Below are 14,151 nucleotides of genomic sequence, written 5' to 3' on the forward strand. Positions count from 1 at the left end.
ATGCTGAGAGATTTTGTCACCACCAGGCCTCCCTTATAAGAGCTCCTGAAGGAAGCACTAAACATGGAAAGGAATACCCGGTACCAGCCATGGCAAAAACATGCCAAATTGTAAAGACCATCGATGCTAGAAAAAACTGTATCAACTAATGAGCAAAATAACCAGCTAACATCATAACAAGAGGATCAAATTCACACAAAACAATATTAACCTTAAATGTAAATGGGCTAAATGCTCCAATTCAAAGACACAGACTGGCAAATTGGATAAAGAGTCAAGACCCAGCTCACATACAGAGACACACATAAGCCCAAAATAAAGGGATGGAGGAAGATCTACCAAGCTAACGGAAAACAAACAAACAAAAAAAAGCAGGGGTTGCAATCCTAGTCTCTGATAAAACAGACTTTAAACCAACAAAGACCAAAAGAGACAAAGAAGGCCATGACATAAAGGTAAAGGGATCAATTCAACAAGAAGAGCTAACTATCCTAAATATACATGCATCCAATACAGGAGCACCCAGATTCATAAAGCAAGTCCTTAGAGACCTACAAAGAGACTCAGAATCCCACACAATAATAATGGGAGACTTTAACACTCCACTGTCAACATTAGACAGATCAATGAGACAGAAAGTTAACAAGGATATCCAGGACTTGGACTCAGCTCTGCACCAAACAGACCTAATAGACATCTACAGAACTCTCCACCCCAAATCAACAGAATATACATACTTCTCAGCACCACATCACACTTATTCCAAAATTGACCACATAGTTGGAAGTAAAGCACTCCTCAGCAAATGCAAAAGAACAGAAATTTTAACAAACTGTCTCTCAGACCACAGTCCAACCAAACTAGAACCCAGGATTAAGAAACTCACTCAAAACCACTCAACTACATGGAAACTGAACAACCTGCTCCTGAATGACTACTGGGTACATAACAAAATGAAGGTAGAAATAAAGATGTTCTTTGAAACCAATGAGAATAAAGACACAACATACCAGAATCTCTGGGACACATTTAAAGCAGTATGTAGAGGGAAATTTATAGCATTAAATGCCCACAAGAGAAAGCAGGAAAGATCTAAAATTGACACCCTAACATCACAATTAAAAGAACTAGAGAAGCAAGAACATACACATTCAAAAGCTATCAGAAGGCAAGAAATAACTAAGATTAGAGCAGAACAAAGGAGACAGAGACACAAAAAACCCTTCCAAAAATCAATGAATCCAGGAGCTTTTTGAAAAGATCAACAAAATTGACAGACCACTAGCAAGACTAATAAAGAAGAAAAGAGAGAAGAATCAAATAGACGCAATAAAAAATGATAAAGGGGATATCACCACCGATCCTACAGAAATACAAACTACCATCAGAGAATACCATAAATACCTCCATGCAAATACACTGAAAATCTCGAAGAAATGCACAAATTCCTGGACACATACATCCTCCCAAGACTAAACCAGGAAGAAGTTGAATCCCTGAATAGATCAATAACAGGCTCTGAAATTGGGGCAATAATTAATAGCCTACGAACTGAAAAAAGCCCAGGACCAGACGGATTTACACATGAATTCTACCAGAGGTACAAAGTGGAGCTGGTACCATTTCTTCTGAAACTATTCCAATCAATAGAAAAAGAGGGAATCCTCCCTAACTCATTTTATGAGGCCAACATCATCCTGATACCAAAGCCTGACAGAGATATAACAAAAAAGGAGAATTTTAGACAAACATCCCTGCTGAACATCAATGCAAAAATCCTCAAAAAAATACTGGCAAAGCGAATCCAGCAGCACATCAAAAAGCTTATCCACCATGATCAAGTGGGCTTCATCCCTGGGATGCAAGGCTGGTTCAACATTTGCAAATCAATAAACATAATCCAGCATATAAACAGAACCAAAGACAAAAACCACATGATTATCTCAATAGATGCAGAAAAGGCCTTCAACAAAATTCAACAGCCTTTCATGCTAAAACCTCTCAATAAATTCGGTATTGATGGGACACATCTCAAATTAATAAGAGCTATTTATGACAAACCTACAGCCAATATCATACTGAATGGACAAAAACTGGAAGCATTCCCTTTGAAAACTGGCACAAAATAGGGATGCCCTCTCTCACCACTCCTATTCAACATGGTGTTGGAAGTTCTGGCCAGGGCAATCAGGCAGGAGAAGGAAATAAAGGGTATTCAATTAGGAAAAGAGGAAGTCAAATTGTCCCTGTTTGCAGATGACATGATCGTATATTTAGAAAACCCCATCGTCTCAGCCCAAAACCTCCTTAAGCTGGTAAGAAACTTCAGCAAAGTCTCAGGATACAAAATCAACATGCAAAAATCACAAGCATTCCTATACACCAATAACAGAGAGCCAAATCATGAGTGAACTCCCATTCATAATTGCTTCAAAGAGAATAAAATACCTAGGAATCCAACTTACAAGGGATGTGAAGGACCTCTTCAAGGAGAACTACAAACCACTGCTCAACGAAATTAAAGAGGACACAAACAAATGCAAGAACATTCCATGCTCATGGATAGGAAGAACGAATATCGTGAAAATGGCCATACTGCCCAAGGTAATTTATAGATTCAATGCCATCCCCATCAAGCTACCAATGACTTTCTTCACAGATTTGGAAAAAACTACTTTAAAGTTCATATGGAACCAAAAAAGAGCCCGCATTGCCAAGATAATCCTAAGCCAAAAGAACAAAGCTGGAGGCATCACGCTACCTGACTTCAAGCTATACTACAAGGCTACAGTAACCAAAACAGCATGGTACTGGTACCAAAACAGAGATATAGACCAATGGAACAGAACAGAGTCCTCAGAAATAATACCACACATCTACAACCATCTAATCTTTGACAAACCTGACAAAAACAAGAAATGGGGAAAGGATTCCCTATTTAATAAATGGTGCTGGAAAAACTGGCTAGCCATAAGTAGAAAGCTGAAACTGGATCCCTTCCTTAAACCTTATACGAAAATTAATTCAAGAAGGATTAAAGACTTAAATGTTTGGCCTAAAAGCATAAAAACCCTAGAAGAAAATCTACAATACCATTCAGGACATAGGCATGGGCAAGGACTTCATGACTAAAACACCAAAAGCAATGGCAACAAAACCCAAAATTGACAAATGGGATCTAATTAAACTAAAGAGCTTCTGCACAGCAAAAGAAACTACCATCAGAGTGAAGAGGCAACCTGTTGCCTGTTTGGGAGAATGGGAGAAAATATTTACTGTCTACCCGCATGACAAAGGGCTAATATCCAGAATCTACAAGGAACTTAAACACATTTAAAAGAAAAAATCAAACAACCCCATCAAAAAGTGGGCAAAGGATATGAACAGACAACAGACACTTCTCAAAAGCAGACATTTATGCAACAGACACATGGGAAAAATGCTCATCATCACTGGCCATCAGAGAAATGCAAATCAAAACCACAATGAGATACCATCTCACACCAGTTAGAATGGAGATCATTAAAAAGTCAGGAAACAACAGGTGCTGGAGAGGATGTGGAGAAATAGGAACACGTTTACACTGTTGGTGGGACTGTAAACTAGTTCAACCATTGAAGACAGTGTGGCAGTTCCTTAAGGATCTAGAACTAGAAATACCATTTGATCCAGCCATCTCATTACTGGGTATATACCCAAAGGATTATAAATCATGCTACTATAAAGACACACGCACACATATACTTATTGTGGCACTATTCACAACAGCAAACACTTGGAACCAACCCACATGTCCATCAATGATAGACTGGATTAAGAAAATGTGGCACACATGCATCATGGAATACTATGCAGCCATAAAAAAGGATGAGTTCATGTCCTTTGTAGGGACATGGATGAAGCTGTAAACCATCATTCTCAGCAAACTATCACAAGGATAGAAAACCAAACACCACATGTTCTCACTCATAGGTGGGAACTGAACAATGAGAACACTTGGACACAGGGTGGGGAACATCACACACCAGGGCCTGTCATGGGGTGGGGAGCTGGGGAAGGGATAGCATTAGGAGATATACCTAACGCAAATGATGGGTTAACAGGTGCAGCACACCAACACGGCACATGTATACATATGTAACAAACCTGCACATTACGCACATGTACCCTAGAACTTAAAAGCATAATTTAAAAATAAACAAATAAACACAATAAAAATAAAAATATTTTAATTTCAGAATCAGAAAGGTATTATTAATTATACCTAAATTACACATGCTATAAAAGGCTATTTTAAAATGTCATTCAAATACATTAAAAAGAAAAACCAAACCTTAAAAGAAAATTCCATCATAAACATAGAAAACAAAAAAGTAATTTCATGTCATAAAGGCACACAGATGCACATACACAGTTCTACCAAGTTTAAAAAAAAAAAAAAGATGAGTCAATCTAATTTCTGAATGGACAACCGATATGGTTATGTCATTCACAGAAACAGTACAGAAATGTCTCATAGATCTACCAAATGCATATTTAGTCTCATTCTCAATACGAGAAATGCAAAGTAAAACTATACTATATTTCAACTATCAAATTGGCAAAGATTAAGAACTTTGATGGCATACTGTGTTAATGAAGCTGTAGGGAAACAGGAAATCTCCCACACTGATGGTAGAGACGTAAACTGAAGTCTACTGACAGTACTATGGCAACATCTATCAAAATTAAAAGGATACATACTCTGTAATGCAGTAATTCCATTTGTAGGAATTTCTCCAACAAATATGCTACTACATATGTAAAATTACTTATGTATGAAGTTTTTACATGGCAAATAATAGGAAAATACTATAAAGAATCTAAATATCCATCAGTGCAAAACTGATTAAATAATAATAAATCCCTATACATATCAATAGGAAAGGATCTTCAGGTCATACTGTTAAGTTTAAAAAAAAAAAAAGAAAAAGAAAAACAGGGTAGAACAGCATGTCCAAAAGGCTAGGGGACTGAATAATATGTATTTGAATTTGTTTTTGTGTGTGTGTATATATATGTGTGTATAAAATGTATATACATTTATATACAAGTATATAAATTATATATATAAATTCTGAGACAATACACACACACACAAAAAACCATAAGTTACTTACTTGAGGGTCAGGGTGGCCACTGCACTAATGAGGACAAAAAATACGGAAAGCTTTTTGCATTTTTAATTTTTCCCCATTCAAAAACTCAAGTAAAAATAGAAAACGAAAAACAAAATTAATGAAATAGTGGAATTTGAACTAAACTTCAACTAAATTCATTATCAAAAATGAAATTGAAAGTAAAAAAGGATAAAAGATTTCTACTTGTTACAGCACGGGAAATCAGATACTTTGAAGGGCTCTCCCACTATGAAACAACTGGTATTTCTTGTAAATTTGAACTTACACATATCATATTCCATTCCCAGAAACTCTTATATATGTGCACCAGTAGAAATGTTCAAAAATGTTCATAATATTGTTTATAATCACAAAATCCTGAAAATATCCCAACTGTGGACCAACAGACGAATGGATAAATCATTACAGGATATTCACATAGTGGATGAAATACTTTATGTAACAAAATAAAATAATATTAAATTGCAATCTTAAATAGAGGGGACGGGGTGGGGGGGCGCAGAATTCCAGAGGACAATACACCATATGATGCTATTTTTCTAAAGTTCAAAAAAAAAACAAAATTAAATAAATATTGATAAGGACTCAAATTTATTTGATGAAATTATGAGGAATAAAGGTTAGGGCGACTACATATAAAATCCAGAGATAGTGGTTACTTCTGCTGGGGGAAGCATAGTGAATGGGGGATATGAAAGAGGAAAACAAAGATGAAGGTATAGTAATGTCTAGTTCTTAAATTGGGTGGTGGGTTCATGGGTGTTTATTATCTTGCTTCATAACTTATGTAAGTGTTAAATATGTTATGCATCAAACATTGCCTATTTTTCTTTAAAAATCATAGCAGTTAATGTTTCTTCACAAATTGTAATACACTTTAAGATTTTATAAAACTCCATCTTTCTAGACAAACTGAACAAGTAATTAGGAGCATTACCTTTATTTTCTCCTTATGCTTATTGTACAGTTTCTTTGCTAACAGAGAAAAGCAATTAACTAGTTCTTAATACTTCGACTTTGAATTTCTGCAAGATATTTATCTGTGTTATCATTACGACGGTCTGCTCCTAATTTTGAAAATACTAATTTCAAACACCTTTTGATCCCCATAATACCTCTTAGAATACACAGTACATATTCTAAATTCCAGCATACATTTCGGAAACTGAAATTTCATTCAGACTCTGGAAAACTATGTTTCTTCTTCTTTATGTTCAGAAAAGTTTCCTTAAGACTTCAGTATATGGATAATTCTGCTTCCCTAGCTGTTTAAATATAAAATTTATGGCCGGGTGTGGTGGCTGACGCCTGTAATCCCAACACTTTGGGAGGCCAAGGTGGGTGGATCACGAGGTCAGGAGATTGAGACTACCCTGGTTAACACAATGAAATCCTATCTCTACTAAAAATACAAAACATTAGCCTGGTGTGGTGGCGGGCGCCTGTAGTCCCAGCTACCTGGGAGGCTAAGTCAGGAGAATGGCGTGAACCCGGGAAGCGGAGCTTGCAGTGAGCTGAGATGGCGCCACTGCACTCCAGCCTGGGCGACAGAGCAAGACTCCATCTCATAAAAAAATATATATATATATTTATGAGATATTTATGTTTAAATGCAGTCAGATTGTGCATTTCAGGCCAAAGTTTGTAAATGTCAGTATTTTAAATATTCTTGATTTTTTTCTGATTATAAAACCAGTGTATGTTCATTATGGAAAACTATTCTATTTTTCCATATGTTTAGTTAAGCTCTAGAAAGACATAGGCCTACATTCTGTATACTCATGGCTAATTCCCTTCAGAATGGCAATAAGTCAGAGTCCTGTCAGCAACATGTGACAGTGTATTTCCCCAACAGTTGGAAGTATCATTTTTAAATCCCTGACAATTTGCATGGATCAGAAATTTCATAATCTTTAATCTGCATTTTCCTGATTGCTAAACACTTTTTCATGATTTCTTATCTGCTCTTTTTAATTGTCTTCTTAAGACCTCTGGCTATTGGAGTGTTTGCCTTTTTTAAAAAAATTGACTTTTATGTGTCCTTTGCATATATTCTATTTGTTGTTATGCTGCAATTTATGCTGTCATTTGCCTTTTTATTTTCTTGTGCTGCTCCTTGAACTTGTTTTTAGCATTTATGTATATAAATCCATCTTTTTTACTTTATGGTTTCATCCTTTGTTCTTATGCTTAAAAACACTATCATACTGCAGTGAAAAAATGCATCCTAAAAATGCTCATTAAAAAAAAATGTATCTGATATCTTTTTATGTGGAAAAATGAGTCAAGCAAGTTTTAAAAATCGTAACAATTTAAATTCATGAAATCTTTCCTGAGAATATTTCAGAAAGACATGTTATCTGTGCTAATCTGATTAAAAACTTAACTTTCTAATTTCAGATTATTTTTCCTTTAAATCAATGGACCTTTAAAGACAGACTCAACTGGTATGACTAAAACAGAGGCAAGCTTAACACTACCTCTAATCTTCCTTCCTAGATTCAGTAGGCAAGAAAGGAGAATTCTTGTCAATGCAATTTTTTAAAGACTATAGCTTCTCACCCCTCAGGTAGGTCTAATATACAGGCATCAATGTAAAAGAAGGATGATATCATTCTGAAAGATTTGGATCTTTCCTCCTGTGTTCAGGGGAGAAGGAGCAATTCTACCTGCAGTCTCAAATGGACAGCAATGAGAATGTGTATGTTCCCATTGCTCTCAATTGCTTCAGATAGGCCTCTATTTACAGGACCTTTGTTTGAAAGCAATCAGGTATTCACGGATTGGGATGCCCAGTACAAGTAACCCACCAATCCTTCTAAGTAAGACCACTAAAAGCTGGCTACATTCTTACATTTCTAACACATTATTTATGTCGAAATAAATAATTAAGTTGGATCACTCAGCTTTATATTTACATCCAATTGGCTTCAACTGTTTTGTCTCACTACAAAGTGGTTTCTACTATGGGAACCCCAAGGGGAATTTGTTCAGGGAACACTCTCAAAACACTATTAAAGAAAGTATATATCAATCTATCACCTTAAAAGTCCAACACTTATACACCACCCTTCTATCCCCCGTTCCCCAGCCCCAACAAAAAATAAAAAACACTAGAGGTTCTAAATATAGTACACAGCATTTGGGAAACCAGCAGGCAATCTACCCAATGTCATATCACTAGGACAGGGTAGCCTCCTGGTTTCAGGACGTTCAGTGTTTAATAGTACAGGCATATGAAACAAAAGTGACAAAAATCTTGGTGAGTCAACTAAGATTCTAAAGAGTCAACAAGAATGCTATCCCATCCCACAAGTCTTTGGTCATCTCTAATGAACCTAGAAGTGCCAGCATATTTCACAGGGGCTAAATAAAACTTTTTAAAAGGTTAATGGAAAAATATTTATGTGAAAAATGCTCCGAATAATCTTTTAGTGGGTGGATTCGGCACATACCAGTGAATACCTCTGAGCTTAGTCCAATCTTGAATTAAGCTACAGTTCACCTTTAAGAAACTATGAACCTGCTTTTAAGTAAAAGCCTGTATTAATAAGAAACATGGAATGTGAATACAAAAAGAGATATTATCAGCTGAACTGTATCTAAATATTTTACAAAGTTTTCCAAGAGCCGTCAGTAGATCTTTAAAATTCACGATCTTTTTTTAAAAAAGTTAGTCATTCATCTGTAAAAATCTAGTTTTTTATGTGTATACCAAGCACAAAATTGCCCCATGCTAAACTTAACATAAACCTCACATTACAGAGTTATGTGTTCCTATACTTCAACATAACTATTACAGTGATTCAAAGGATAAAAACACACTTAGAATAGTCTACCTTCTGCTGCATTTCAGTGCAATGAAGAAAGCCTGAGCAGCACCCAAAAATTAGGTCCATATTTTAAATCTGCAGGCAATCAAGCAAGGAAAATAAATTGAGGAACCAGGCTATGTAATCACAATCACTTGCAAAACCATTTAAACTATTTTCTAGTTGTAATTGTTAGCAGTTTCCTATGACTGTAGTCTTTTAAAAAATATCTTCCACTTCAAAAATTAAATGCACATGTACATTAATGTTTTTTGTCTACTTATAGTTAGGTGCTAGCTATGCCAGATTAAAATTCCTTCTTTCCCCTTTCCAATTCTGCATTCCCTTCTTTTCATTTTTGTACATTACGGTTCCAAGCTAATTTCGTATTATTTATCCAAATAATGAGTGGCTAAAAATTTGATCTTTAAAACTACAATTTTGAAGCAATGTAGAGTTTAACAAAACAAACAAACAAAAAACCACAGTGAGCTTGCCATTTCATGATGATAGTGTTTTTCACAAAGGAATATGTTACCTTTTCAGATGTTATTCAAGGATGGTTAATCATTTTATAAATGTTACATAATTAAAGATTCTCAACATTATAAATTAGTATGCATAACTCTTAACAGAGAAAATTGAATAATAAGATGTAAATTGAGTTGTTCAAGGTCAGACAGTATGTCAGTGAGGCAGCCAGCACTGGCAGTCTCAAATTCCTGTCTTCCCCCACATGTGCCATGCTCTAACCTTTGCCTGCAAAATGCTAACTCTGGTATTCTTCACAGGACAGAAATCATTTAGAATACAATTTCAAACTTAAGAAACTGATTAAGAAGTTAACCTAAATATTACCATAATATATGAATTTAAATTAATTTTCAGCTAATTGGTCCATCATCTGAATGATCAATTCCTAAGCACAGCCCAACTTCCTCCTAATGTTGTATTTAAGTGCCATTTAAGGGGACTCAGGTTTCACTTGTGAGAACTAACCCTTGGGGAATGAAACAGCTACTTTTCAGAGCTGGGCTGCCCTCATCCTCTATGGTAACCTGAGGAAGGGACAATCCAGTGTTCATTCGAAGAACTCTTAGAGCAGCTTTCTCATCTCCTTACAGCTGGGAAGGGATAACAGAACATTCTTATTTCAAAGGCTTAATCTGAACCATTGTAGACCAGAAATTCCTAAAGCATTAACCGTCTGGTTAAGTTTTAAGCTGGCTTCAAATAGTTTTCTCACTTCTAACTTTATGTCTCAGGCAAACCTGTTATGCATTCTTACATACTTCTGATCACTTAAACTGGCCTCTTTGTGATATTCCTTCCCATATCTGCACAGGACAGAAGTATCCCCCACTTGTCATCCCATGAGATGTACCCCTTAGTAAGTTAAAAAAAACAAACACATAGAACTAGGGGCCAAAACATCACTGTTTAATGATGGAGCTTGCAGGTTATCTATAAAGAGATTTCATGTTAAAATTGTCAAGTTAATAACTAATTGAAATACATAATGTTTATATTCTTTGAAAAAATATTTAGTGCCAAAATGTAATTATTCAATAATAAGCTATATATTCTTGGTCACCATATGTATGCACAAAACATCTGACAGACAAAAGCATAAGAATGGAATTTCTGGCAAGCCTACAAAGAATAATATCATTTTTATAAAAGAAAAGAGGGAGGAGGCACGGAAGGAAATCAACATTCATTAAGTGCTTACTAGGAAACAGGTACTGTGCTAAGTACTTTACATTAAACTGCAATCAATTTCATGTTGATTACATTCCTTCACCAAATCATTACAAACCAATATAGTCAAACATCAAATGAACTGAACACAAACTCCAGGAATCCCGAACTGATTCCATTTTTTCCTTCGGCTATGTGCTAAGGCCATCATATTTATCACCATTATTTATATAGGCCAAGGGCTCAGAAGCACATTAATTTAAATTATTCCCAGAAAGCAACCCCAAAATGCCAGTAACTCACTGAAATATTCAAGAGGCTAGTTTTGATAATCCAAGAATTCAATTCTTATGAGTATACTTTGATAAGAATTTGTTACTAATTTCATTATACATCAACAGATGAGCTGCTAATATCAAAGACTAAAACCATGGATTACGATAATTCACAGATTTAAGTTTTTTCAGTGTCCAGAGGTTGTAAAGAAGACAGATAGGGTGGAAATGGGATAGACTGGGTGTTTTCACTAGCCAAATGTTTTGATTCACTGATTTACAGTAAAATGGTCACTTCAGTGAAATAGATGCTTTTCAAAAAGTGAGGGAGGGTATTAAGGAAAAATGTCTAAATGTCCAATGCAAAATATCTTGATCACATACATTTGAAAAAAATCTGTAAACTGAAATTGTTTCTTAACTGTTTGACAATACTGTAAGTGGAACAAAATTAACCAATTTTATTCTTACATTTCTGACATTTCACTTAGTGACCTTAATAAAATATTAAACTTTTAATGACTCAGCAAAACGCAAAAAAATGTTTAGGCAATGTTAAGTGAAAACACAATAAAATTTTATGCATATCGTAATTATATAAAAATTTGTGTGCATATAAAAATTGGGAACTTTGAAAGTTGATCTGACAGCATAATCAGCTTATAGATAATTACTTATTTTTCTTATGAAAATTATTTTTATATTTCTATATTTTTTATAATGTTGTTTCAATAAAAATGGCAACTTTAAAAAAGCATGTGATCACTACATGTATTAAATGGCACTCTGTTTGCAATGGTTTAACTGTGTTAAGTGTATCTGTGTCTCAGTTTTCCAGCTATTCTGTCGGTTCCAGGAAAGCAAACACCAGGACTCCTTTGTACCCTCCACAATACGTAACACAGTCTCTCAGATCTAGATAGACCCAACCAATCCCAGTGACAGCTAGTCACTGAGCCACTGATGAACACCAAGTGCAGATAACATAAAAATGAGAACTTACTATTATTTGTCGGTTCAGGAAACCCAGGCTTTGGACCACTCCATCCTTTGTTTTCCCCTGTCTGAAAGATTAAATCAAATCAGAGAAACAGGCTTATTCAAAAAGGAAAAACAAAAGGTGACTAATCAATTAAGCAAAGGCAAAGTCCTCTCACATGGTTATTCTGCATATTCTATCTCTGACCCTGGGACGACGGCTACAAAAGAAACTAACATGAAAGGTATCATTTATTCCTCTTCTGCACCTAAATCTACTTCTTACATCCTTCTGCTTTTGTCTGATCACGTAAATTTATAATTCAAGGCATAAATAACGCCAATATTCAATATATGTATTATATAGAATATAAGCTCTAGCTAGGTGATGAAAAAATAAATCTTTTTTTTTTTTTTTTTTTTTTTTTTTGAGACAGAATCTCATTCTGTCGCCCAGACTAGAGTGCAATGGCTTGGTCTCGGCTCATTGCAACCTCCGCCTCCCAGGTTCACGGATTCTCCTGCCTCAGCCTCCCGAGTAGCTGGGATTAGAAGTGCCTGCCACAATGCCTGGCTAATTTTTGTATTTTTAGTAGAGATGGGGTTTCGCCATGTTGGCTAGGCTGGTCTCAAACTCCTGACCTCAAATGATCCGCCCACCTTGGCCTCCCAAAGTGCTGGGATTACAAGCGTGAGCCACCACACCTGGCCAAAAAGTAAATCTTATTAAAATAATAAATAATCATTGCCACAAATGCTTAAGTGACCAAAAGAGCTTTTGTATGATTCCTGAGGTCAAATTAACAATCTAACAATCAAACATTTCTATGAACAAAAATGTTACTATGTCCATCTAGAAAAGTCCTACAGTAAGGATCACTAAATACTGCTAATGACATATACAAAAAAATTGAAAACTAAGTCCTAACTTTAAGCAAAACATGTAATATTCTGACTTTTGCCAAATGATTAGTGTTTGGTATAAAATACATTCTGAAATATATATGCTTTGTAGTAGTAAGTATTCAAATCAAATTAGTAAGTGACTTTAGTTATATTACCTTTCTGTACAGCTGGTAACTTATCTCTTATGATGATCAGCATTTTATATTTATGTTAATGGTCAAAGGTAAAATAGATAATTAAGCCTAGATACAAACACAAAATACAATTGCTGCAAATAGTTTACCCATGTTCATTTTTTTAAAAAAGTTGTTCTTATTGAATTCATTCCTTTTAATTATACGTCTTAGGGTGACAAGGAAAGATATAGTGGCAGACAGCAGAAGCAAAACCGAAAATAATCCTGAAGAGTAAGCTGACAGTATGTTAGACACAACCAGCAGCTTCATATGAACTAGGGAGCATCTCTTTCTCTAATTAGCTCATTTATCTCTTTAAAACACAAATTCCTGTCTTCATCCACATTTACCATCCTGAGAGATTGCTGCTATAACCTTTGACTGCAAAATGTTACCACAGGCATCCTTCACAAGAGAGAAATTACTATGTAATAAAATAGACGGATAATAGTAATAGCTAAAAGCTAACACTTAAGATTTGAAAGTGTGGTTGCTAACGTGCTAAGTGTTTTGCATAAATATGGATTATCTCATTTTCTATTCTCACAAAAATTTGGTAAGATAAGCGATATTAATATTCAATTTTACAGACAAGCAAACTAGGGTTAGAGTTCCTGTAATTACTCTGAGGTCACACATAATATGCGCGAGTGCCAGGATGTCAAACTATGTCTTTTAACTAGAGGGGAGTAATCGTGCTACCTTTGTACTATCATTATTAGGAGAGAAAAAAGAGCTAAAGGAAGGAATGAACAAAAAAGTTACAGATTAAGTAAAACTGCGCTATCTAAGAATGAAAAGAAAAACAGTGAGATGAAGAACAGAGTTTGGAACTATTAAGAAGAATGCTCTAAAGGCACAGCCGGGATGGAAAGGACTACTGCAAAAACAAATGAGAGAAAAACAGAACTAGATGGTTCCAAGGGATGAAAGAAATTTAAAAGATTTTGAAAAGCAGCTAAAATCATTATTCACATGAAAACCTGGTGAACATAAAGAAACAAATCATGTTCAATTTTTCTTTTACATTCCTACCTTACTTTTAATTTTATTCATACCTCCAAAACATAGCCTGTACTTATCAAAGTGCTGACAACTGTTTAGGTTCTCAGAGAAGTAATTA

The 14,151-nt window shown here is 35.1% G+C and overlaps 1 protein-coding gene across 42 annotated transcripts in view; it reads right to left on the minus strand.

The window, feature by feature from the left end:
• Positions 1-14,151, minus strand: part of STAU2 (staufen double-stranded RNA binding protein 2) — a 332,176-nt gene that overhangs the window by 150,355 nt on the left and 167,670 nt on the right. For all 42 annotated transcript variants that reach the window (XM_028852747.2, XM_077943823.1, XM_077943834.1 and 39 more), the window contains one exon: positions 11,972-12,032. In XM_028852747.2, the coding sequence (XP_028708580.2) occupies positions 11,972-12,032 (61 nt within the window). The remainder of the gene's footprint in view (positions 1-11,971; positions 12,033-14,151) is intronic.

This window comes from Macaca mulatta, chromosome 8 (genome assembly GCF_049350105.2).
Source record: "Macaca mulatta isolate MMU2019108-1 chromosome 8, T2T-MMU8v2.0, whole genome shotgun sequence".
NCBI classification, from domain to species: Eukaryota; Metazoa; Chordata; class Mammalia; order Primates; family Cercopithecidae; genus Macaca; species Macaca mulatta.